This window comes from Aythya fuligula, chromosome 2 (genome assembly GCF_009819795.1).
Source record: "Aythya fuligula isolate bAytFul2 chromosome 2, bAytFul2.pri, whole genome shotgun sequence".
Lineage (NCBI taxonomy): Eukaryota > Metazoa > Chordata > Aves > Anseriformes > Anatidae > Aythya > Aythya fuligula.
In genome coordinates this window covers 65,975,236-65,997,178 of record NC_045560.1, presented here as the reverse complement: position 1 = coordinate 65,997,178, position 21,943 = coordinate 65,975,236, and the positions used below count along the sequence as shown (strand labels likewise).

The following is a 21,943-nucleotide window of genomic DNA, read 5'->3' as shown; positions in this document are numbered from 1 at the left end:
TTGAGATTGCTTGTTCAGTTTGTTCAGGCCATTTTGAACTTCATTCCTGTATAATGAAACACTTTCAGCTTTGCTAATTTGATTTAATCTGCAAATATAACACACGGTCTGTTCCATCACACATCACACATCCATTTTTGCTGTACTCTTAGTAAAACCTTAGTAATTACTACAAAGTTAGTATTATTTTTAACTCTGAGTATACAACTTGCTTGCTAGGGAAAGAGTAACTATTCTACAGCTAGAAGGATGCTTCATCAGACTTCTGTCACCAGGCAGGCTTGACTTTGTAGGCCTTGTAAATATGGACAGGGAATGAATGACACACGTCTCTACTTAAATCAGTTCTGGCCTTGGAAATCCTTTTTCCCAGATTTAGCCATTTACTAAATCAGAAGGTGTGTCTGTATCTGACTTGCCTCATATATGCAGATCAGATATATGCAGATGCATGTGCTGTTTAAACTATCACAGAGAAAAACTAGAGGCCTGTTTTGTTAAGGTATGAGGATTCACACTTGCATACATATTATGGTCTTTATATATGAGGGTTCTTGTACATGTGTCAAAGGAACTGTAGCTCCATTACGGAAGGAAAACGAGATTGCTTGGAATGCTTTCCCTGACAAATGTGTGTTGGCTGTTACTTAGCATGCACTTTTTCCTAGAAGCTCAGAAATAAGTTTTTGTTGCCTCTTCATGAATTGTAGAAATTTAGCTCAGTCCACTCTGTAGTTCTCTTCCTTTTTCAAAGCTGGGTATTGTTATCTTCCTCCTACACCTCACCTACTCTATAGGCTGTCTTTTTTTGTTCCTTGCGTTTTGCATCTCTTTTTACATGTTTGTCGTTTTATTGTGCCCCTCCAAGATTCTACTGTTTGCTGGTAATATCTAATTCTGTTCCTTTCTTCCTGTGTGATTTCTTCCAGCTCAGCCACAATTCCAGCTGGACAAATTGGTCTCTTCACGATTTAATTTGTGATTCTAACACAACACTGTACAAAGAGTTGGGAAACTTCCTTTCTGAACGGGTGCTTGCTTTCTGAGCAGTCACTCCACTCTGTTCTTCTCATATCCTTTCCTAGGAACTAGAGGCTTTGTCTATTACTGTCATCTGTCTTTCCCCTCTCATTCATTTTCATAAGAATGTGCTTTTCCATTATTCATTTTTTTTCCACCTCATGTTTCAAAATTCAGTGCAGTCACCACAATTTCTTCAGTGTTTATCATAGTATTTTCAAAACAGACACGCATAATTAAACTACTTGTTAAGACTGTGTTGTACTATGGACAGTTTACTTTTTCCATAGAGGTAAAAGGCTACAAACTTAACACTGCCTTTTTGACCTCAGAGCAGATGTTTATGGACAGGTGACTTTCATCCAGGGGCCATCTTATGAAAGAGGTGCCCTATATTTTTGTCTTTCAAATATATAGAACCTAGAGTTTATCTGACGAAGAAGGAAAAAAAAAAACAAAACACACACACACACACAAAAACAAATAACAACAAGAACAAAACCAAACAAAAACAGGATCTTTTTCCTGGTTTGAATTTGAAAAAGCAGTATCTTGATTGATTGCTATATTAGTATACAATGAATTATATGTCACAAGATAGAATGTATAAAACTACAATTTGATTAAACTTGGTCAAAATGTCTATTTTTACAAATACAGTTGACTATAAAATACACATGGAAGTTGGAAGACTTCCAGGTATAGGCCTTGAAATGAATTGGAGCATTAAGTTTTGGATGTGAAAGATTGGTGCAGAAGTTAAATATTTTCTATAAGCAACTTAAATTTAGAATATGAGACCTTCTCGAGGCCATATGAGTCAGAAAGTAGAGCTGGGACAAAACTGATGTAGCAACAAAAACATACAGTACTGCTTGTTTGTTTCTCTTTACCTCTGTACTTCATATAGTGGCATACAGGATGTTATGTGGGTGACTTTACATTATGGGAATAACTTCTTTACTTCTGCTTTCAGAATAATTAAGTCTGTATGAGTAGAAGTTTTTCACTTTGGACAAGAAGGACTGCAGCTGCTTAGGGCAAGAACCCTTTATTTTATAGGTTTCTTGAAAAAGCTCTAATGTAATAAAATTGCTGCCCTGTTCTCCAAAGATGATGCTATGAGCCTTGGTTTTGTGATGATTTGGTATTTGAATGATGGACTTCTTTGCCAAAGTTCATTTTTACTCTATTGTAAAGCATGAATTTGGGCGTACTCTAATAGACTGGAAGTAGGAAGGGAAAGGACAGTAAACAGTGGCTTAGAAAAACTTGAATTTTTGCAGCTCTTCAAAAGTTAAGAACATTGAGTTTGAATGCCGCATATCCCGAGTCTGAAAAGTCATACTTGGAAAGAAAGTCTTCCATTTTAGCTCAGTAAAATCATGAGTTAAGTTTATAACTTCATTTGTATCCCATAAAGAAGGATGTTAAAGATAGGAAACCAATATAATTTTCTCTTTATCAAGAACTAATCAGTGTTCAGAGATTAAGGCATAATTGTATCAGTGGTATTGTATAAGTGTACTAGTAACGGAGGGCAGTTAGTACTGAGACCTTTGGTTACCTCAGTTTTGGGTGTAAGAATGTAAGAAATATCCTGCTGGATCAGATCACAAGTCTGTAAAGAAAGTCCTGTGCTCTGTATCTGGCAGTGGCAATTTGTAGATGATGTTTTGTGAGAGCCCTCAGCAGGGAAGTCTCGGCACTTTTTGTGGTCCCCTCCCCTCGTAACTCCCTGTGTCCAGAACTGTCACGTGGGATATTAGGAAGCACCTCTTTGCTGAGTCTTAATGACTGTTAATGGATTTGATACCCAAACATTTGTCTAAACCTTTTTCTGAATCTGATAGGATTATGAAGTGTGGGACAGTTGTACATGTGAATGGTTCCAAAAACCTTAAGCAGATTGAGTTAGTTGCTATAAGACACTTGAAGAATATATGCTGTAGCCATTTTTATTTTTACTTTTTATTTTTCACGCTAGGCTTTTTTGTACCTTGAACCTTACAGAATTAAGTGTCTCAATGCTCAAACGTTCTTTTTTTCCCTCCACAACCTATGTGACAGAAGAACTGAGCCAATGGACATGTTGCAGGATTAGTATTATCACTACTTTTTTTTTTTTTTTTTTTTTTTTTTTAACCAACAGATTCAGTGTTGGTAGATAATATTTTTGCAGGAAGAGGAGTTAAGAACAGGGCGTTAAGTGTGTGTATAGGAGAAGGAAGGCTACTCTCTTCTGGTTGGGAACTTTTTTCTGAAATGTGTTGTTGTTTTTTTCCTGTGTTTAAACTCAGGCTGTTGTTGTGAACAACTTAACTAATTTTGAAGGAAAGCAACATTAACTGCAGTACATGACTTGGAAATGTTCAAAGCCTGTTCTCTTGACACTGATGCATTCTTCTTTGCCCCTGAAGTGAAATAAATGTTGAACCCTATCTTCAAAGGAGTAGTGGTTAAGGATGTACAACTTGAAACTGTGCGTCCAGATAAACAACTCGCACTGATATTTAGTCAGCGAATCTCAGAAAATGAAGGAAAATGCATTTAACTTCAAAAATATTTCAGCAGAACAAAGCTAATATTATTATGTTGAGCTTCTATTTTACAATTATGTTTGTGGAGCGTGTAATTATTTGAGGTGAAATTTAAACTTAGCTTGAAGAGAAACAACAGAAGGGAAATGCACAGAATAGAAGGAATCATGAGTAACACTATAAGGCCATGGAAAGCTTGCTTTGTAGGGACGGCACTGGTTGTAGTTGAAATGCTGTTAACTGTTTTACAGAAGATTACAGCCAGCATTAGGCTTACCTATGGTTTCCCTCAGCTAGTGAAAGGATCTTTCAATGGAAAATTGTTGAAACATGTTTCTATGAAGTCATACTTGTTTCTACCTCCCCTCCCTCTGCACTGCTATGATACAACTCTGGAAACTTCCCTACAGGGTATTTATTTAGTTGGTTTATATATTAGAAATCTTTGTTGTTTTAACAGGCATGGTCTTAGCTTACTTTATCTTGGGCAGCTTGGTTGTTTTAATACTGTCTTTGAACATACCAGAATCAGTTTGGTTTTTGGTTTTATTTAAAGCGATGAATTTGCAAGGGTATTAGAAACACTAAAAGCTAGTGTCAAAGAGCTTTTATGATAATGGTTTAAAAACTATCCAAAAGAAGACTTTAAATTAGATAGCTGGTTCATTATACACTTGTCATGGCATAAATTTGCACATAACAATTCCAGTTTAGAAAAAGCAGTACGTGTAGCATAATTTTAGTCCAGCAGTAAATTAATATATATTTTTTACTATTTAACAACATTTCTAATGAAAATTCTAGGTGTATTTAATTGCTTCCAGGGCAGCTTTGTTAGATTTACCAGCAATGTGAAATGTAGCTTCAGAGTTCTCCTTACTCTTGCTGAACTGCTGTTTTGTACCTGGAGTTTGAACAGTCCTTTCATGCAAGGATGAAGGGATGTGTTTGAGCAGATGGCTTGGGGTTAGTTGGTTTGGTTTAAACTGAGTAATCTATGCAGGTTCTCTGTCAGTTCCACCACTAATACCTTCACTGTGTTAACTGTGAAGGTATATATTTAAGTCTTCTTGAAAGAACAAGTTAAAATTGATTCTTGCCTGGAGTATCTGCATGTAATGTGTGGGATGGAGGGAATCTTTATTTACAGAGCAAAAGTCTGAGTGGGAAGAAAAAATCTGGGTCTAAGTGGAAGAACTATGCATCAGAATAAAAACGGTATTGTTAAAGAATTAAATCCAAATTTCTCTTACCTTCAGTGCTCACCATGGCCTGATACTCCTACGACATTTGTAAACAACAGTCCTACTCCTGCTCCAACCTTTACCTCTGCTCAACATAATACCTACAGTGTCCCAGACAGGTCAGTTTCTTTTTCTGTAACTGAGATTGCATTTTTAAATCAGGCATATTCAAAAGTGCTTTCTGAGTGAGTTCAGAAGCTTGTTACTTTTTCCTGATTTCACTGGGGAATGAGAGAGATTTTATTGTTTTGTCTTACATATTTATTTTAGAGTGTGACACATGCATCATGTGATTCAATTATAATGTAACTTACTTTGCTTTAACATTTTTCTTCCATGCTGTTCACTGCTGAAAACTTTTCTTCTCATCCTTTGGCATATAGCAAATACTTGACCTTTTAACTATACCAATTTAGGTCTTGTCAGTGTATGGAAACTATTCAGCTTTTTTTCAGTAAGAACAGTCTCCCATTTCCCTCATACAGGTAATACAATATGAAGGAAAAAAAAATCTTTACCAGCTTTATAACAGAAATTGTATTAGTAAAAATGTGTTGCATTGAGGTATTGATTAAACTGGGATGATCAAGGAATAATTTACAGTGGTATTGTCTGTATTCTTTTGTTTAGTATGCCTTGTATTTTACTACCTCTTCTTCAGTCATCCTTTAAGACAACTAAATGACCACATATCCTCCCGTGACTGTTGGTAAAGCTGCTTCTCCAGTTGATAAAGAATACACAGATATGAACCAGATGATTTGCATATCAAAGTGTAATGATAGTTCTCTTGATTTTAACTTTAATACTCCTAGACTATGCAGCATTTAATTTATTTTAATACTTTTTTTTCTGTCCTCTGTAGTAATTCCTCCTCCCCAAATCATCAAGGAGATGGAACCTCTCAAGGATCTGGAGATGTGAGTGTTTGCTTTCTGCTATTTACACTGGCTCTATTTGCACAAAGGCAGATATTTGTGTTAGTATATTTGATTTATACATGCCTAGACATTAATAGGTATTCAGGAAAAGTGTTTAACTGAGGTTTCTTTTTTTCATTATTTTGGGGTGTTTTATCTGTATTTCCTTTTTTTTTTTTTTTTTTTTTTTTTTTCCTGATAAAAATTATCACATCCAATCTTGTTTCTTACAGCAGCTTCATCCTTCAGCCACAATCCAGGAAACTCAGCAATGGTTGCTCAAGCATAGGTTCTCTACTTATACAAGGCTTTTTTCAAATTTCTCAGGTATCTAAAACTTATTATTTATTTAGAGTGTTTGTGCTAATGAGCAAGTTTTGTGTGGAAAATTGCTCTCTAAAAATAAAATGGAACCAATATGTATTGTAGCTTATTGTGTATAATTTGCTTGTTAAGTGTTTAATTTTCAATGACAAAGACCTGTGGAGGAAATCCTTAAACCAGTTCTTTTTGATTATAGTCTTCATATGTTCATGAAAGTCTAATACTAGCTGTCTGATACATTTCCTTTGAGGCAGTAGACCCATTTTAGTTCTTATTATAGTACTTCAACTTTTATTATTATTATTACGATAGTATTTACAGGTAATGATAACAAAACATTCTTGCTGTTTTTTCATCTATGAATTCCTAGATCATCTGTGGATTGCTTCCATAATAAAAGCCGTCTTTTTTTTTTTTTTTAAATCTATTACAATTACTGATTTTCCAGACTGTTGTTTTCTTCGTTGACACCGATGCTGCTTCTAAGAAATACGTTTCCTTCCATTTTGTGTTTAAAACTGCTTAATATCATTTATTGAAGCTTCCTTTTCTGAAGTAAGTGTTCTGGGAAGTAGTTGTTTTCACAGCTCACTTATTCCCAGGATCTTTTCAAAAAGAACTGCTTTTAGATGGAAGTATCCCACAGGATGTTGATTTACTGGTTTGACTATGCTGATTTAGTTATGCCACCCTTTAGCAGCATCTCCTATATATGAGCACAACGTAGTAACTTAAGTGCATGCAGGGTAGGTATTAGTTTGAGTAATGAGTATATTTGAGCAATTTAAGCTGTTGTCTGGATAGAAAACGAATACCTATATCTCTACTAAAATTGTGTGTCTTGCAGATTCTGTACTTCTAAGATGTGTACACCATCATGAAAAACTAGTCACCTTTAGAAAATCGGTCATATTTTCATAGTGCTAGCTAGGTAGTGGCTATTAAAAACGTTGCTTGCTTGTTCATGTTTGCAGGATTCCACTTTTATGGTTGAATTTGTTATCCTGGTTTAAATGAATTTACAATTTCTTTTTAAAAGCAGAAATATTCTAAAACAAACTTAGTAAAATCCTCGTGTTTCTCCAGGTGCTGATTTATTAAAGCTGACAAGAGAAGATCTGGTACAAATCTGTGGTCCAGCCGATGGAATTCGGCTATACAATGCACTGAAATCCAGGTAAAACCTTGAATGTGCCGCTGATTGGGTTTTGTTGTATCACACACTGGAAGAGCACTCCCTTCCTTGGAGCGGAAGGTTGGGAAGCCAGTGCTCAGTGGCTGGATGAGCCTTTGTGCCTGCATGAGCTTTCCCAGAATCTGGCAGATCCTTTCACATTTAAAAAGCAACTCCGTGTCCTGGGCAGACCGCAGATGAGATGCAGGTGCTGATGGGTTCAGAAGTAAACTGTAAGACTAGTACCAGTGCAGTTGGGCAGTGCCAGTTTCTTGAAGAAATGAATTTGTTGCCATAACACAAAACCTCTCATTTAGGTGAACTCAGAACAACCTGAGGCTTGACTACTAAAAAGTTGACTACTAAGACATACAGCATCCCAACTATCTGTCTGATTCTGACTGAAATGGGTATACAGTTCCTTTGTGGGACTTGTTGCTATTCAGCTATGTTCCAGGATTCCAACAAGCAGTGTCATGATGAACTCAAAATTTACTGATACTGTTTAAATCTGGTGTGGTAGCATCTGTGAAACCACTTACTGATAGTGTGATATCAAATCACTGTTTCTTTTGTCTGAGAAGAAAAGCATTTCAAGTATACTTCTTTATGCTGTTAACATAGAAAAAAAAAACCTACCTTTGCAAATTGGTTTCCATATTTCCAGGGCAAGCAAGCTTTTGTGTAAACCGTGATTTGTTTGACTTGCAGGTCTGTTAGGCCCCGTTTAACAATCTATGTCTGTCAGGAGCCATTAAGGAGCGTACAACTGGAAACACAAGATGCAGGCAACGGTGATAGCAGCAATGGTGCAATATATGGTATGGTACATACGGGTCTCTTTATGTAACGTTTTTCGTATCTTAAAAATATAAAAGATAGCTGGTGTATTCAGAATGACACAGCTGTCCAGTAACATTGTAGGACCTGAAAAGCTTTCAAGGTTAAATTATTGATTTTTCAGTCCACTGATAAAACTAACTGTAGTTAATTGGATAGTTAATTAAGAAATATTCAAATTAGCTGTGCTGTGTTGTACAGCCAAGATATTAACTAGATGCATGTAGATGAATATAAAAGTGAAAGCAAATTAAAGACTTAATGTTCTTAGCAATGTTTAATTATGTTTCCCTGTCATTTTCTGTGCAACTAAGCTAAAACTGGTACAGCTTTGACAAGTAAACAGCCAAGCAGTGTACAAGGTTATGGTTATTAGCACAGGGGTACCATGTTAGTTTCCGGGAACTAGCGGTTGTTTCAACATACATGGGACCTTAATGTTTAATTGTAAATTTGTGTAAATCATACAATTAAGGGACTGCAACTACCTGCTTGTTAGGCAAGTACACAGGGAGAGTGGACGTAAGGCATTTAGGTTTTAAGATTTTTGAGAGCCAGGGATATACACGATTTCCATTTTTTTTCATGTAATAACTTGTTCCTAATTAGCACACTGTCTATCTATATGCTTTTTTCCCTTGTAGTTTATCATGCAATCTACTTAGAAGAAATGGCAGCCTCAGAAGTCACACGCAAGCTCGCTTTGGCATTTAATATTCCTTTGCATCAGATCAACCAGGTTTACAGACAGGGTCCCACTGGCATCCACATTCTTGTTAGTGATCAGGTAAGAGAAATTTTATTTTCTTAAAAAATGCTTTATTTATGAATTCATGAGAATGAAGACTTTTCTTATGCTTGCTTCTTTATTACTATGTTTTCTGTTTGGTAATGCAACATGTTTTTTTTTTTTTCTCTTGTACCTTGTAAGGAGCCTTTAACTACCTTTAAATGTCAATTCCTCTACCTGAATAATCTCAAACTACGAGAAGAGAAGGACTTCCGAGTCCCTAGTTCTGAGATGATGCAGTAATTACTTAGTGTGTATTTATTTTGTATATGCCCAAAGGCACATTAAGTACTGTTGACTATGGCTTACTCTAGCATCTGCTACATATATTTAGACTTCAAAAACAGCCAACAGTAATAGGTTCCTAACTGGTTGTCACATGATTAACAAGCAGTACTTACGACAGAAATATGTTTAAATTTAATTTGGTATATGCTTGTCACAGCTGAATAAAACTAAAAGTATGCAGTTGCTTATAAAAGGCTTTGTTTAGTATCTGATGTAATTATCTTCTGCATAATAAAAATATGATTTTTTTCAGATGGTTCAAAACTTTCAAGATGAGAGTTGTTTCCTATTCACCACAATAAAAGGTACAGTGTCTTTTAATGACAGCTAAAAACAAAAATGTTTATTCCACTAAGGAGTTTTGCTTAAAGCAGAGTACTGTTCTAGTAACTTCAATGAGCAAAGAGAAATGGCAGTTCCAGTAAAGGCAGACTTGCCAAAAAACTACATGCAGTAGTGGCAGAAAGTGTATATGAGTTACTCCTCTCTTAGCCAGACCTTTCAGTCCCTATGTAGCGCTGCAGTTCTACCAAGCTTTTAGTACAGACCAGTGCAGTGCTCAGTAATAAGTCTCTTATAATTCAGTCAGCTGTTACTGACTAGTGCTTGCTGTTCATAAGTGTTGAGAAAGGTTTCAAAATTAAAAAAAAAAAAAAAAAAAAAGAGAAAGGAAGAGAGAGAGAGAAAGGAAGGGAAGGAAAAAGTGAGAAAGAGAAAGCAAAAGAAGAAAGGAGAGCAAAAGAAAGAGGAGGAGATATAGAAAGGAGTAAGGAAAGAGGGAGAAAGGTCAAAAGAGAAAGAAAAATGAAAGAGTAAGAGAAGGGAAAAGAAAGGAAGAGGAAGGAAGGTAAAAAGGAGAAAGGAAGAAAAAGGAAAAAGATGGAAAGAAAGGATGAAGAAAGGTAAGGTAGAAAAAGGAAAAGCATTAGAGGGAGATGAAAAAAGGAAGGAAAGAAGAAAAAGAAAATAGAAAAAGATGGGGAGAGAAAGAAAGGGAAAGAAGGAACGTGAAAAGGAGAAGAGAAAGGAAAGGAGGGAGAAAGAAGAAAAGGACAGATGAAGTTAAAGAAGAAAGGAGAAAAAACAGGAAGAAAAGAGAGGGTAAAAGATTGAAAGAGGAAAAGAAAGAAATAAAAAGGAAAAAAGGAAGAGAGCAAGCAAGAGAGAAAGGAAGGAAGAAAGCAGAAAAGAAAGAAGAAAAAGAGGGAGAGGGAAAAAGCAGAAGAGGAAGAAAAAAGGAAGGAGAAAGATGGAAAGAAATGAGTAAGAAAAAGGAAAAGAAGCATAAAAAGACAGTGAAAACAAATAAAAGGAGAAACTGAGAGAAAAAGAAAAGCGAAAGAAAGGAGAAAGAGGGAAAGAAAAGAGAAAGGGGGAAGGAAAAAGAAGGAAGGAAAAAAAGAAAAAAGAAACAAAGGAAAAGAGACACAGCAAAAGAGAATGAGAAGGAGACAGAAGGAGAGGAGAGGAGGAGGAAAGAAAAGTACAGAGAAAGGAATTTAGAATAATTACAGAAGAAAAAGAAGAAAGAAAAAGAAGGTGAGGGAGGGAGAAAATTGAAAGAAAGGAAGAAAAAAGAAAAAGACCAAGCAAGAAAGAGGAAAGGAGGAAGAGAAAGAACAAAAGAGAGGAAGGTAGCAGAAAAGAGAAAGAAAAAGTGGAAAAGGGAGAAAGGGAAGAAAGGAGAGTGGAAGAAAAGAAAAAAAGCCATGAGAAGAGGGGAAGAGGAAGAAAGTAAGGAGAGAAAGAGGAAGAAGAGAGAATGAAAGAGAGAATAGAAAAGAGTGTTCATTAAGATGAATGCCATGCTTCCTTAGAATCAAATTTATTTCTGGTAAAACTTACCACAAAATTGACATAATCAATGGACAAGGTTGACTGTGATTTTACCTACAGAAACTGACCCAATTTTTAAGAGCCAGTTACGAATTGTTAATCGTAACATTTTTGCTTCAGCGTAAGGAAAAAAAAAAAAGTTTGCTGTAGATCAGCTGGATGTCTTCTTCACTTTACAAGCATTCTAGTTTGAAACCCATTGTATTGTAGAATAAAATCTATTCCTGTCACTAATGATTGTTAGAGACTTGTTTTTCTCTGTTGTTAATAAGCCTTTCGGTGGTACTGCTAGCTTCTAAACAAAGTCCACAGGATTCCAACACAGGTCCCATTTTGGCTTTATCGTTTAGGGCTGAGTATCAGAAAATAGATGATTGAAAAAATACACTAACACGGATTTATTGGTCTTGCAGAAGTTCTTCCTTCCGTCTATGATTTTAGCTGTCCCCGTCAAATGATGTGGTTTTAATGTGCGACAGGAAGAGTTCAGAAACAAATGCAAACAGAATCATTATTAAGCATTTAGTTTGAATAGCAAGTTACCAGTGTTTTATGAGTTTCAAGCTTAATAATTCATAACAGTAACAAGCTACTTCCATACAGTAAAAACCAAGTTCGTTCCTTGATATTTTGTTGCATTGGCTAGCACATTTATGGCTCTATTTACAGAAGACTGACACTTCTCTCTTTTTTTAGCTGAAAATGGTGAAGGCTTCCATATAATTTTGAAGTGATGTCACATGATTGCTACACATATTCCAATGCAGAATGAAGTCCTGCCTAAAGATTATGAAGATCATCCAAAAACTTCGGATCTAACTTCACTGTATAAGATGTTTCATATTGAAAACACAAGATGACCTACCTTTCAAATGAGCTGTTTGATAAGTGAACTTCCTTATCACTGCCATAACTAAGTGTCCTCATGAGAGGTATAATGCCATGACAGCTTATGTACAGGCATGGAAGACAATGTAAGCAAAGGTGCTTGCCCTTTACTGAAATAAGGCAAATTATGGCCAGTAGATACAGTTTCTAGAAGTGAAGCACTATTGCTTTTCTATTACCTGTATCCAGTTGGAGATGAATGTAAACTTATCTGAGGGCATTTACCTTTCTGTGCCAGTTTGTCTATTACTTGCTTGTACCTTATGCTGATTTTATTTTTTTTTTGATGTTAGCAGAGCACATATTAATCTGTGTGGAAATGAGTAGTTAAGCTGATAGTGATCAGGTTGTTGGGTCTTTGAGAACAAAGCTGTCAAAACAGCTTCCATGTAAATTGTTTATAAGAGTGTATGTAAGAAGTGTAAATGCCAGAATAGGGCTTTTAAGAAGTCCTAGACAGATGCAATATATGCATGCAGCTAACTGCATTATCAGTAGTACCTTATTGGACAGGTTAATATAAATCCTATGGGGTACCACGTAATTGTGTTTTGCTTTAACAAATTTAATGGAAAAGAATTGCCTATGCATCCTTTATTTTTAGTTTCCTAGATTCTCTGCAGAGCACTGCTGCAGTTCAACTCTTTGCTTGTAACATTGTGGGTTTAAAAATACTAGCAGTGAGAGGTGGATTTGTAGGACTTATGGTATTACGCTCTTGAGGGAACTTGACCCACTGGCACCAAGGGGCTATCATCACTTTCTGCATCAAGTAAATTGCTTAAGAAACACTAAATAATGCACCCTTTAAGTCTCCTTACCAGCAGGTAAAACCTTACTGAAGTCACTATTATGAACAAGTATCTTACCTTTTCTGTTGACTCTTTGCCCTCAGATGCATACTGTAAAACTGTTACAGTGCCTCTACCATATGACCAAATATTTACTTTACTTTGAACCAGGCAATGTGTTTTTTCAATATTTTGGATATTTCTAGTAAAGACATGGCACAGCATTTCCTATGTTAACATTGTTTCAACTGTTCTAGGTACTCAAAGGGGAATACTTCAAAAGGTATTAAGTGACAGTTTCATATCTGTCATTTTGTGCCTCTGAAAGTTTCCACCTTGATCTCTGGCTTGCAAGCTTGGGAATAGTTTGCTTTTTATGCTGCAGTGTTCATTGTGAACAGCTACTACAGCATGTAAAAAAGCAGCTTAGATTTTTCATTCCCTCTTTCATAACTGGCTCAAATGCTTAGAAGAAAAGCTTCTTAAACCTGTAGCATTTTGAAAATTTAAATTCATCAAAGCTAGAGTTTCTTTCCTATTTTTATGTTTTTCTGCACTGAAAGTAACATTTTCTGTACTTAAACATTTCTGCCTATAAGTTGTTCATACTTGGGTATTGTTTGGTCCTAGTATTTTCTTGAACTGACAATTGTGTCTTTTCAGCTCATACCATATTCAAATCCAAATGTTTTATGAAAGATTGATTGGAAAGTATCCAAATATCTAATTTTAAAGAATATTGAAAGTTGTACAGTAGTTTGTCCAGCTCACTTGAAATTGGAATTAAATTATGGCACCAGCAAATTGCTTTTGTTTTTTAATAAGATGTACACATTTCAATTTAAGTATAATAAATGTTTTTCAATAATTTTGTAAACGTTCTTTTCATTTCTTTTAACATCTTGGAGATACTTCTGTTAAGAGTTAGACTGTGAAGTTTATCCTAGCAGTGAACGGTTGGTAAAAGTAAATAATTGAAGCAAACCAGCTCTGTAGTTTATCCTGCACCCAACACACGCCCAACTGCTGCTTCCAATAGAAAACTTACTTAAATAATTCAAAGAAATCGGAATTTGACATCAGCTTATTGTTTATTTAAGTGGCCTATATCAGAGTAGGTTCCATTTGTTTTTGTACATCTTTTATGCAATAGACTTACAATGTTCATTATGTTCTTAGAAAAAATGAGCCAACAAAAGGCAACATATTTTGACATACTGGTACCTACCACTGACTTTCCTGGTACAGTTGAGAATAAAATCTGCTTTAAACTCTATTATAGCTTTATCTTAATGGAAATCTGATTGTAACAACACTCCGCTACCACTGTGCAAAACAAGCCTTAATTGACTTATTTTGTAGTAGTAAAGAAATCCATGTACTGCACTACAATCTGTTATTTATCCATAAAGTTGATATCTTCATTTACCATCCCCATCACCTGTGAATGTGTGAAGCATGAACAAAACGCAGCTGTTGTTACCCATCAAAGTCTCTTAATGTTCGCATTCACATTCAAAACCTCATTCTAAATTGCCGGGGAGGCTGCAGTACTACCCAATAGGAGCTTCTCCAACTGCTTTTTAATGAAGCCAATATTTCTGTTAGGTTTCAGTAAACACACAGGCCCTGAACTCTTAAAACATACACACACACAATCAATCTTACACAGAAAAGCTTTCTGAACTGTTGAGTAGTTTATCTTGGATAATTAGGTTGCTTAATATAAAAGAGTTGATTTATCTAACCCTCTAGCACTGGAAAACTAAGGATGAAAGCATGGCCTTAAGAGTTAATACTTAGATTTTTTTTAATTATTATTACTTAGAGGTTGACAGCTTCTTCAACAACCCAAATGTGAAGAGTTTGGCTTTCTACACTTGAAAACCACAGGGTAGGTCTGGTTCAACTGCCTACGGATCTACTTGCCTATCTGCTTGCTGCATCCCTAAAATGCATAGGACAAACAGCTTGAATCAAAGACCTCACTCCATCAAAGTTCCTGCAACTTTGCCTAGGTTCCATCATCCGTAGAAAAACACGAGTAGCATACCCCTCTTCCTGGAGCTGCTGCATCCTGCTCTTACAAAACCAAGGAGATAATCGAGGACACGCAGTAACAGCATTACAGTAAGCACCATGTATGATTGTGGCAGCCAATTACAGTAGAGTGCACAAGCTCTACCACAGTGGATTTCTAACCTCTTTTTAAGGCTGATGGCATTGGGCATAAAACGTGCTTCAGTGATGGGCAAGCTGTCAACAAACACGTAGTTTAACTGAACCAAGTTCTAAACTTTGAAAATTATTTATATAGTTACCATGAGGTACTAGCTTACCATTGGATATTACCTATTATGTTCTATTATGTAATTAAATATGAAGCTGAATCATGAAAAAGTATAAGCTGTTTTGCTGTAACAGCTCATGATTACCTTGCATTTTTGGTCGTTTGCTAAAGCTGATTTGTCCTTAAACCTGATATTTAATCTGCCACATATATTACAGAACAGCAGGTTCAGTTTCTTTGTGTGACTTACTTGAGCCCCCAACTTCTGCTTACAACTTCACACCAAATAGTGCTTAGAAATGCGAAGTAAATTCCGAGTTTAGTGAATATTCACCAAATAGCCACTATGCTGAAACACTCCCATTTTACAAGATACTTCAGTTCTCATGCCAACGGAAGGAAGGAGTTGCTAATACAAACCAAAGCATCACCAACCAACTTAATCCACATCTGAACAGTATGTTAAGATTTCTACCTGGAAAAAGGTGTTTTTTCTTGTCACAAAACTAGATGACCAAACACCACCATTATAACTGTCAAGAAACTGACTCCTTCCACTGACTTTCAGTCCAATTCTTTTCTTCACCAAAAAAAAAAAAGTGTGGTTGCACTTACTGTCAAAGAATAATACAGCATCTGCAGAGGCGCTGTCCACTCCCTCCTACCGAAGGAGGGGGAGTTACTGGAGCAAAGTAAGCATGAACTTTCACGTGAGGTAGATGAGCCTGTGGACGAAAAGCCTGGATATTAATGGCAGAGAAATACGCATAACTAGCAAAGAAGCAGTACACCTCAAGTACTGCCAATGTTGGTTCTCTTTAAGGTTGAGTTAGCTAAAAAGTACCTGTACATCTGAAACCCCCCAAGCTGCCTTCTGACACGTAATTCCTGTGCTCCATCTGGCTCAGGCACACTGATGCCTGGCCACACTTATGTGGTCAGGGTTCCCCCTTTATTTCCCAGCAAAGCACTCATCAGCCAAAGAGCTCTCTACCAAAAGAAGCATGTATCTTGCCACAGAGGAGAGATGGACTTCAAGCTATTGAACAAAGACTACTCTGTACCTTGTCTCCCATATTCCCTGTTTCTCTCATCCTGGAAAGCAACAGGAAATAGAACAGGGCATCTGCCCTCACCAGTCACTATCAGGGACAAGCTTTCCATTTGCAAGACTATTTGGACAAAACTCTGTGTGATACTAAGCTGCAGGTGACTCTAACAGTAAGGCTAAATGCTGTCCCACCTCCTCCCCCCACTCTGTTATGCAGTCCCTGACTTAACAGGGCTGGACATTGAAGAAAAGAGCTTGTGACCAGATTCCAAGACCTAACCGCCCTACAACACATTCAGTGAAATTGCCATGCAGATGTTTTACTATTGGCTCTGTATAGTAAGAGTGTGTATTCTGGGAGAATTAAAAAAAGTCACTAAATCCTAAAACCATAGAAACTGGTATTTAACATACATAGAGAAAGCAGAAGGCTCCTTTGCCTGAGACATCTGCAACTCCTACAGTCTCAAGAAGTATCACTGGCTTGGGTGCTCCCACCCAAGCAAGTCAGCACAACACGTACTCGGATTCTTTTGATTCCAGCCCGCGTGACTTGCTGACAGTCATACAGCTCGATTCTCTCCAAGTTGTGGCAGTTCTCCAGGTGTTCCAGAGTTACATCAGTGATGAGAAGACAGTTATCAAGCTCCAGCACTTGAAGCCTCTCCTGACCACACGTACTGTTGCTCAGATGAAGAATCCCATCATCAGTGATCAATTCACAGTGAGATAAGCTCTAAAACAGAGAGGCAAACAGTTAACATCACTCAGTTCAAAACTACTCAATCCTCTAAATACCAGCAGTCTTCCTCAACCTCTTCCTATTGGTTAAAGGGCTACAAAGAATATAAAGCTTATTTCCAAAGCAGTAACAAAAGAATCAGTTGAAGTTAACAAAACAGGAGCTGTATTTAACTTTGCTTCAAAAAGAGTACTTGAGCTGACAGTACCAAAAGATGCATCACTGGCAAACTCCTCAACCCCCTCTGCTCTTGATGATTGTGAGAGTTTAGTGTTGTGCACCTCAGTCACAGCAAGGCCTAAACGGCTATTCAGCATGCCAGAAACAGAAGCCAACTTCAAAAGTTGATCAAGAACATACAGGAATAGATGGGGATCTACTGACAGCAGTAACTTCCACAGCTACCATGATATGGTCAGTTTTCATACACACCACTGGGACCAAGCAAGTGCAGGTCCACACAGATAAAGAAGTCCAGACTGATTTGCCAAATAAAGGTTTCAGGAAAACTGTAAGTGTTTAGCACCTCAGGCTGCACATAAAAGGAGTAACAAATACCTTGCAGAGCTGGAGGAGCAGGTCTCCTCTGCAACAGCCAGCATAGTAAATCAAAAAATTCCACTCCTCTTCAGCGTACTTCTTTACTCCCTTGCATTTCAAGAGCATGGAAAAACTTGCATCACCTCAGGCAGTAGCACCACATAAAGCAGTTTCCTGCTTCCTTTAGGTAATTCATGACTTTTGGAGAAGCACATGAAGCTCTGATAATGATGATAAGAAACAGCGTTCCTCAGAGGAGGCTTAAAAACTCCATTGTCAATGAAATGAACACTCTCAAGACTTCTGCACTGGGGACGTACAAGATCTACACACTCTTCTCACTGGGTCCTCACAGCTAGCTCTATGCTCTCTGCCCTGCCCTCTGCTTTGTATCTTGTATCTATGCCTAATAGTGACTGGTTTTGAAGCGGCACTTCCTTTCTGCAAGTATTTTTCAGACAGCAACTGATGAAGAAATGCTTGCAGCAATCCAAAAGTACTTTTTAACTCTGCACAAGCAAACAACAGCACTAAGCAGTCCCTCTTGCCAATCACCTGAATCAAATATGTAATCCTTCCCTTCTTCTCTCCATACATTGCATCTATCATCTTTTATCTGAGCCTGACAGGGAAGTCTGAGGACTGCCAGCTCTGGCTTACCCTTATTTTACCTCAGATAGAGTAATGAGCAGTTCTTGCCTGTTATCAGTCATACAGAACAACTCACCCTGCCCTTCAGAACAACTCACCTCTCAACTTTCTTTTTTCTCCTTTGCTCACCAGCATGAAGGATGAGTGAGTAACCACAGAAGAGAATGCGAGACAAGTCCACAACTATCTTCTTTCCTGCATCTCCAGCTGGTTCAATTTTATTCACTTATCAAGTGTAAGCAGACAGCAACGATGAGCAACACCACAACTAGTGCATACTGTCTCCAAAAGGCCAAAGAAATTAAAAACTTGACCCTACCAACAGCATTTTATCTTATATGTTTACATTCTGTGAGTCTATTAACTCTTTAAATATTTAAGTTTTCTCTCCTATACCTACTTTCTTTTAGGATGTTTTGAGCATTTGAATTGGCTTACAGCCTGGAAACAATCAGCAATTTCAGGGTTAAAGATCATTTATAACAGACCTGCTGTTTCAAGAAAGGACAGATTATGTGAAGCTGTTGGCTATAGCAGCAGCTTGCTAGCTAATTAAGAGTTTTCCATCCCAGGAAGTAAGCAGCTTATAAAATTCAGCTTTCCTGAGACACTGTATTTGGTACTGAAAGGACAATACAGGATGTGCAGCTGAGTTCACAAAACTTTGTAAAACAAATATGCAAAACATGTAATTTTTCTGACCTCATAAACTTGTTAAAAACTGTAAGTTTGACCTTATGAAGATTTTTGCTTGAAATATTTAGAATAAAGTGATAGGATCAAATTAATTTTTATTAATACATATTAGAGGCTGTGTGTATATCAAATATGGCGTGATATACCATGACAGTAAGAAACAGTATGATTAACTGAAGAATTCAACTGTCCTCATCACTAGGAATATCAAAAGAGTGTTTCACAGTTTCTCTAAAAATCTGAATGCACAAATGTTAAACACATGCAGCAGAAATTACTTAAGTCCAGTAAGTAGTAAAGCATTTGTGTACTTTGACACCAATGAAGGTGTAACAGTTGGTTATAATTGGTTTAACACTGCTTTTGCTTATTTCCACTGTCTACCAAGTCTCTGAACACCAAGGAACGCATTCAAAATTGATTTATTCAACTTCAAAATACTTGTTTAAACTGCAAATATACCTAAACATATATTAAACCACAGCCACATAACAGTTTACAGAACTATCAACAGTACACAATTTCAAATCTGAAGTATCAAGATTAATTCATGTAGGTTAACATCTGTGACCCTGTTTTTTTAATGTCCCTATAATTCTCACCCATCACTGTTCATTCACAGTCTTCAAATATTACTATACATAGGATATACACCTCAACAACAAAATTTAATTTTTACAGGTCCCCTAGAAAACTGTGCTATTTTACCACTGCCACACTTCACTGTCTGTGGACTAACACACAAAGGTATTCACTGGTGCCAGCAAACAGAAGCAGGTTAATAAATGAAAATTATTAGTTTTTATGACCTCTCTGGTGAAGCACTGGCAGAAGTGGTACAAAAGATCTCTTGCATGTACTGATGACAATTGGGACTACAATACAAAAAGAAATACTCATTGCAAAAGAACAGACAGTGTGCCATATAAATGACTCCATATCTCTTGTCAACCCTTGTTTGGATTAGCATTAAGAATTATGGTATAGAAATGAGGTGGGACAATGAGCAAACAAAAATAAAAAAGCAACAACAACAAATTGTTGGACTTGATGATCCTTATGGGTCCCTTCCAACTTGGGATATTCTAAGATTCTATGAAATAATGAGTAAGGCTCCCTTGTAAAAGTCATCTCTCCTCATGTTGCTACCTTAGTAACACTGAGCTGGAAAAGCCAATCATAAGACAATTCAATTAATGAAGCAGCAAACCTTCCTCTAATCCCATCTAAGAGCAGATTATAAAGATACCTGTTCTCACAAGTACATTCACAGTAGCATATCACAAATCTACACTTACAGGACAACTGGCCCTAAATGCAGGAGCTCCTACTCTATGGATGGTCTAGCAATTTTGGTGTACCTTTAAAGAATAGACAATTTTAAGCCACCTGACATTTTAATGTTCTGAAAAATCTAACCAACCACTCCCTAAAAAACAGTTCTTTGAAATATGGTAAGTAGAGTACCCCACTGAAGGAATCTCAATCCTCTCCAGTTACTTCTGAAATGTCAAAAAAAAAGTTCCACAATTTACTAGGTAAACTTAGACCTTGGTTAGAACTGCTTACATGCAAAACTGATTACAGAATGGGATTTGGATTTATCTTTACTTGATGATTTTATTTTTTTAGTTTTTGTTTATTCAGTATTTGACTTGCTTCAGTCTGTAACTTGAAGTTTCATACTCCCTAAAAAAAAACATTAGTAAACACGTAAGAGTATCTATAAAGGATCTGAGTACATTAAATTGCCTATATTTTGTTTGAATTAAGGAATCACGTATGAAGGATGTTAACCATAAAATATAAGCTTTCTGGTTACTACTCACTGTAATAGCCAGAGGAAATGATTTTTATCACATAATTATAAATATTATGCACTATATAATACATAAATTATTATATACAATTTTATTTATAACAAATAATTACGTTTTTAATTTATTTTATCACAATTTATTTAACCAAAGATAATGATTTTTATCACATAATTTATTTAATTATTTCAGTAGTAATCTGCTTCTTTTAGAACACTTGTGAAACCTGCCTATTTTTTGAATAGTATAATTCTACTTCAGGAAACATATATATATACAGAGTGGATAGCCTGTTTTTTATGTCACAGACACACAGCTACGTCATATGTCATCGCAGTCCAATATACATACAGTTTGGGGTTGTGTGTTAAATTTCATGTACAGAAGTTAAACTTACCAATGCTTGTAGTTTAGGACAGTGTATAGAAAGTTGTATCAATGTGCTGTCAGTTATCTAGGGAAAACAAAAACAAAAACATAAGTTACTGACAGTGGTGAGGGCAACCCTCAAGTAAGATATCCCTTTCTGTAACAGATGAAAGCTGTTTTATCTCTGTCATGCACTTTTCTGAAAAACACACTATCACCTGTTGGTGATCACCTCATGGCCTCAAGTTGCGCCAAGGGAGGCTTAGGTTGGCAATTAGGAGACACTGGTTCTCAGAAAGAGTACTCAGGCATTGGAACTGGTTGTCCAGGGAAGTGGTGGCATCACCATCCCTGGAGGTGTTCAAGGAAAGGTTGAACCTTGTGCTTAGGGACATGGTTTAGTGGGTGACATTGGTGCATGGTGATCGCTAGACCAGATGATCTTGAAGGTCTTTTCCAACCTTAATGATTCTATTTCCTTGTATAGAATTTCCCAATAGTTATATTTTTACTCTCAATACCACAGCACTCAGAAAAAAAAAAAAAAAAAAAAAAAAACAACAACAAAACCCACCAAAACCGCCACAGAATATTTATCTCAAAGTGCTGATGTTCTTATTGGCATTACATCCTTACACTGAATGTTTGATATTTCCTTTTCCTATTAAATCTCACCAAAACACATTCTTCCAAGTCCATTTTCTCCAGCTCATGACAATTCTAAAATTGAAGAAAAAATAAAAAAGGATAAATAGAAGATGAAATAGAACATATAGCTGTGAGATCATGCATAGGGCTAGTGACATGGGAAAGCACAAACTTCAAGAAGAAATTGAGAGCTAAATCCCTATAAGTATTTGACAACCAAAGGACAATGATTAGTAATAATAAAAAAAATACAAAAAACATAAGCAATACACCCCCCACCACCTCCCAAACTGCTATGCTTTCGGTCTGTTCTCTTACTAAGGGATGTTTCTCCTACTTGCCCTGTGAAGTTTGCAATAGTATGTGAACAGAATTCAACTATCCTTGCTTTCCTCCCTCCTCTTGAGGTCAACTTCACTTCAATCCTATAGTATTTATTGCATCTCTATTAAAGTTAACTAATCTGCATACAGATGAATCCAAC

At 36.5% G+C, this 21,943-nt stretch overlaps 2 protein-coding genes across 5 annotated transcripts in view; one reads left to right on the top strand and one right to left on the bottom strand.

Annotated features, from left to right (window-relative positions):
- UBP1 (upstream binding protein 1) overlaps positions 1-13,532 on the top strand; it is a 37,968-nt gene extending 24,436 nt beyond the window's left edge. For 2 of the 3 annotated variants that reach the window (XM_032181558.1, XM_032181556.1), the window contains 8 exons: positions 4,820-4,923; positions 5,670-5,724; positions 5,958-6,051; positions 7,135-7,225; positions 7,934-8,043; positions 8,707-8,849; positions 9,394-9,445; positions 11,673-13,532. In XM_032181558.1, the coding sequence (XP_032037449.1) occupies positions 4,820-4,923; positions 5,670-5,724; positions 5,958-6,051; positions 7,135-7,225; positions 7,934-8,043; positions 8,707-8,849; positions 9,394-9,445; positions 11,673-11,710 (687 nt within the window). In that variant the 3' untranslated portion in view covers positions 11,711-13,532. The remainder of the gene's footprint in view (positions 1-4,819; positions 4,924-5,669; positions 5,725-5,957; positions 6,052-7,134; positions 7,226-7,933; positions 8,044-8,706; positions 8,850-9,393; positions 9,446-11,672) is intronic. The other variant, XM_032181557.1, reaches the window with a different exon arrangement.
- Positions 13,533-13,727: 195 nt separating this feature from the next.
- FBXL2 (F-box and leucine rich repeat protein 2) overlaps positions 13,728-21,943 on the bottom strand; it is a 56,776-nt gene continuing 48,560 nt past the window's right edge. For both annotated transcript variants that reach the window (XM_032181559.1, XM_032181560.1), the window contains 4 exons: positions 21,487-21,531; positions 20,840-20,896; positions 16,520-16,732; positions 13,728-15,670 (listed from right to left, as the gene is read on the bottom strand). In XM_032181559.1, coding sequence (XP_032037450.1) covers positions 15,563-15,670; positions 16,520-16,732; positions 20,840-20,896; positions 21,487-21,531 — 423 coding nt within the window. In that variant the 3' untranslated portion in view covers positions 13,728-15,562. The remainder of the gene's footprint in view (positions 15,671-16,519; positions 16,733-20,839; positions 20,897-21,486; positions 21,532-21,943) is intronic.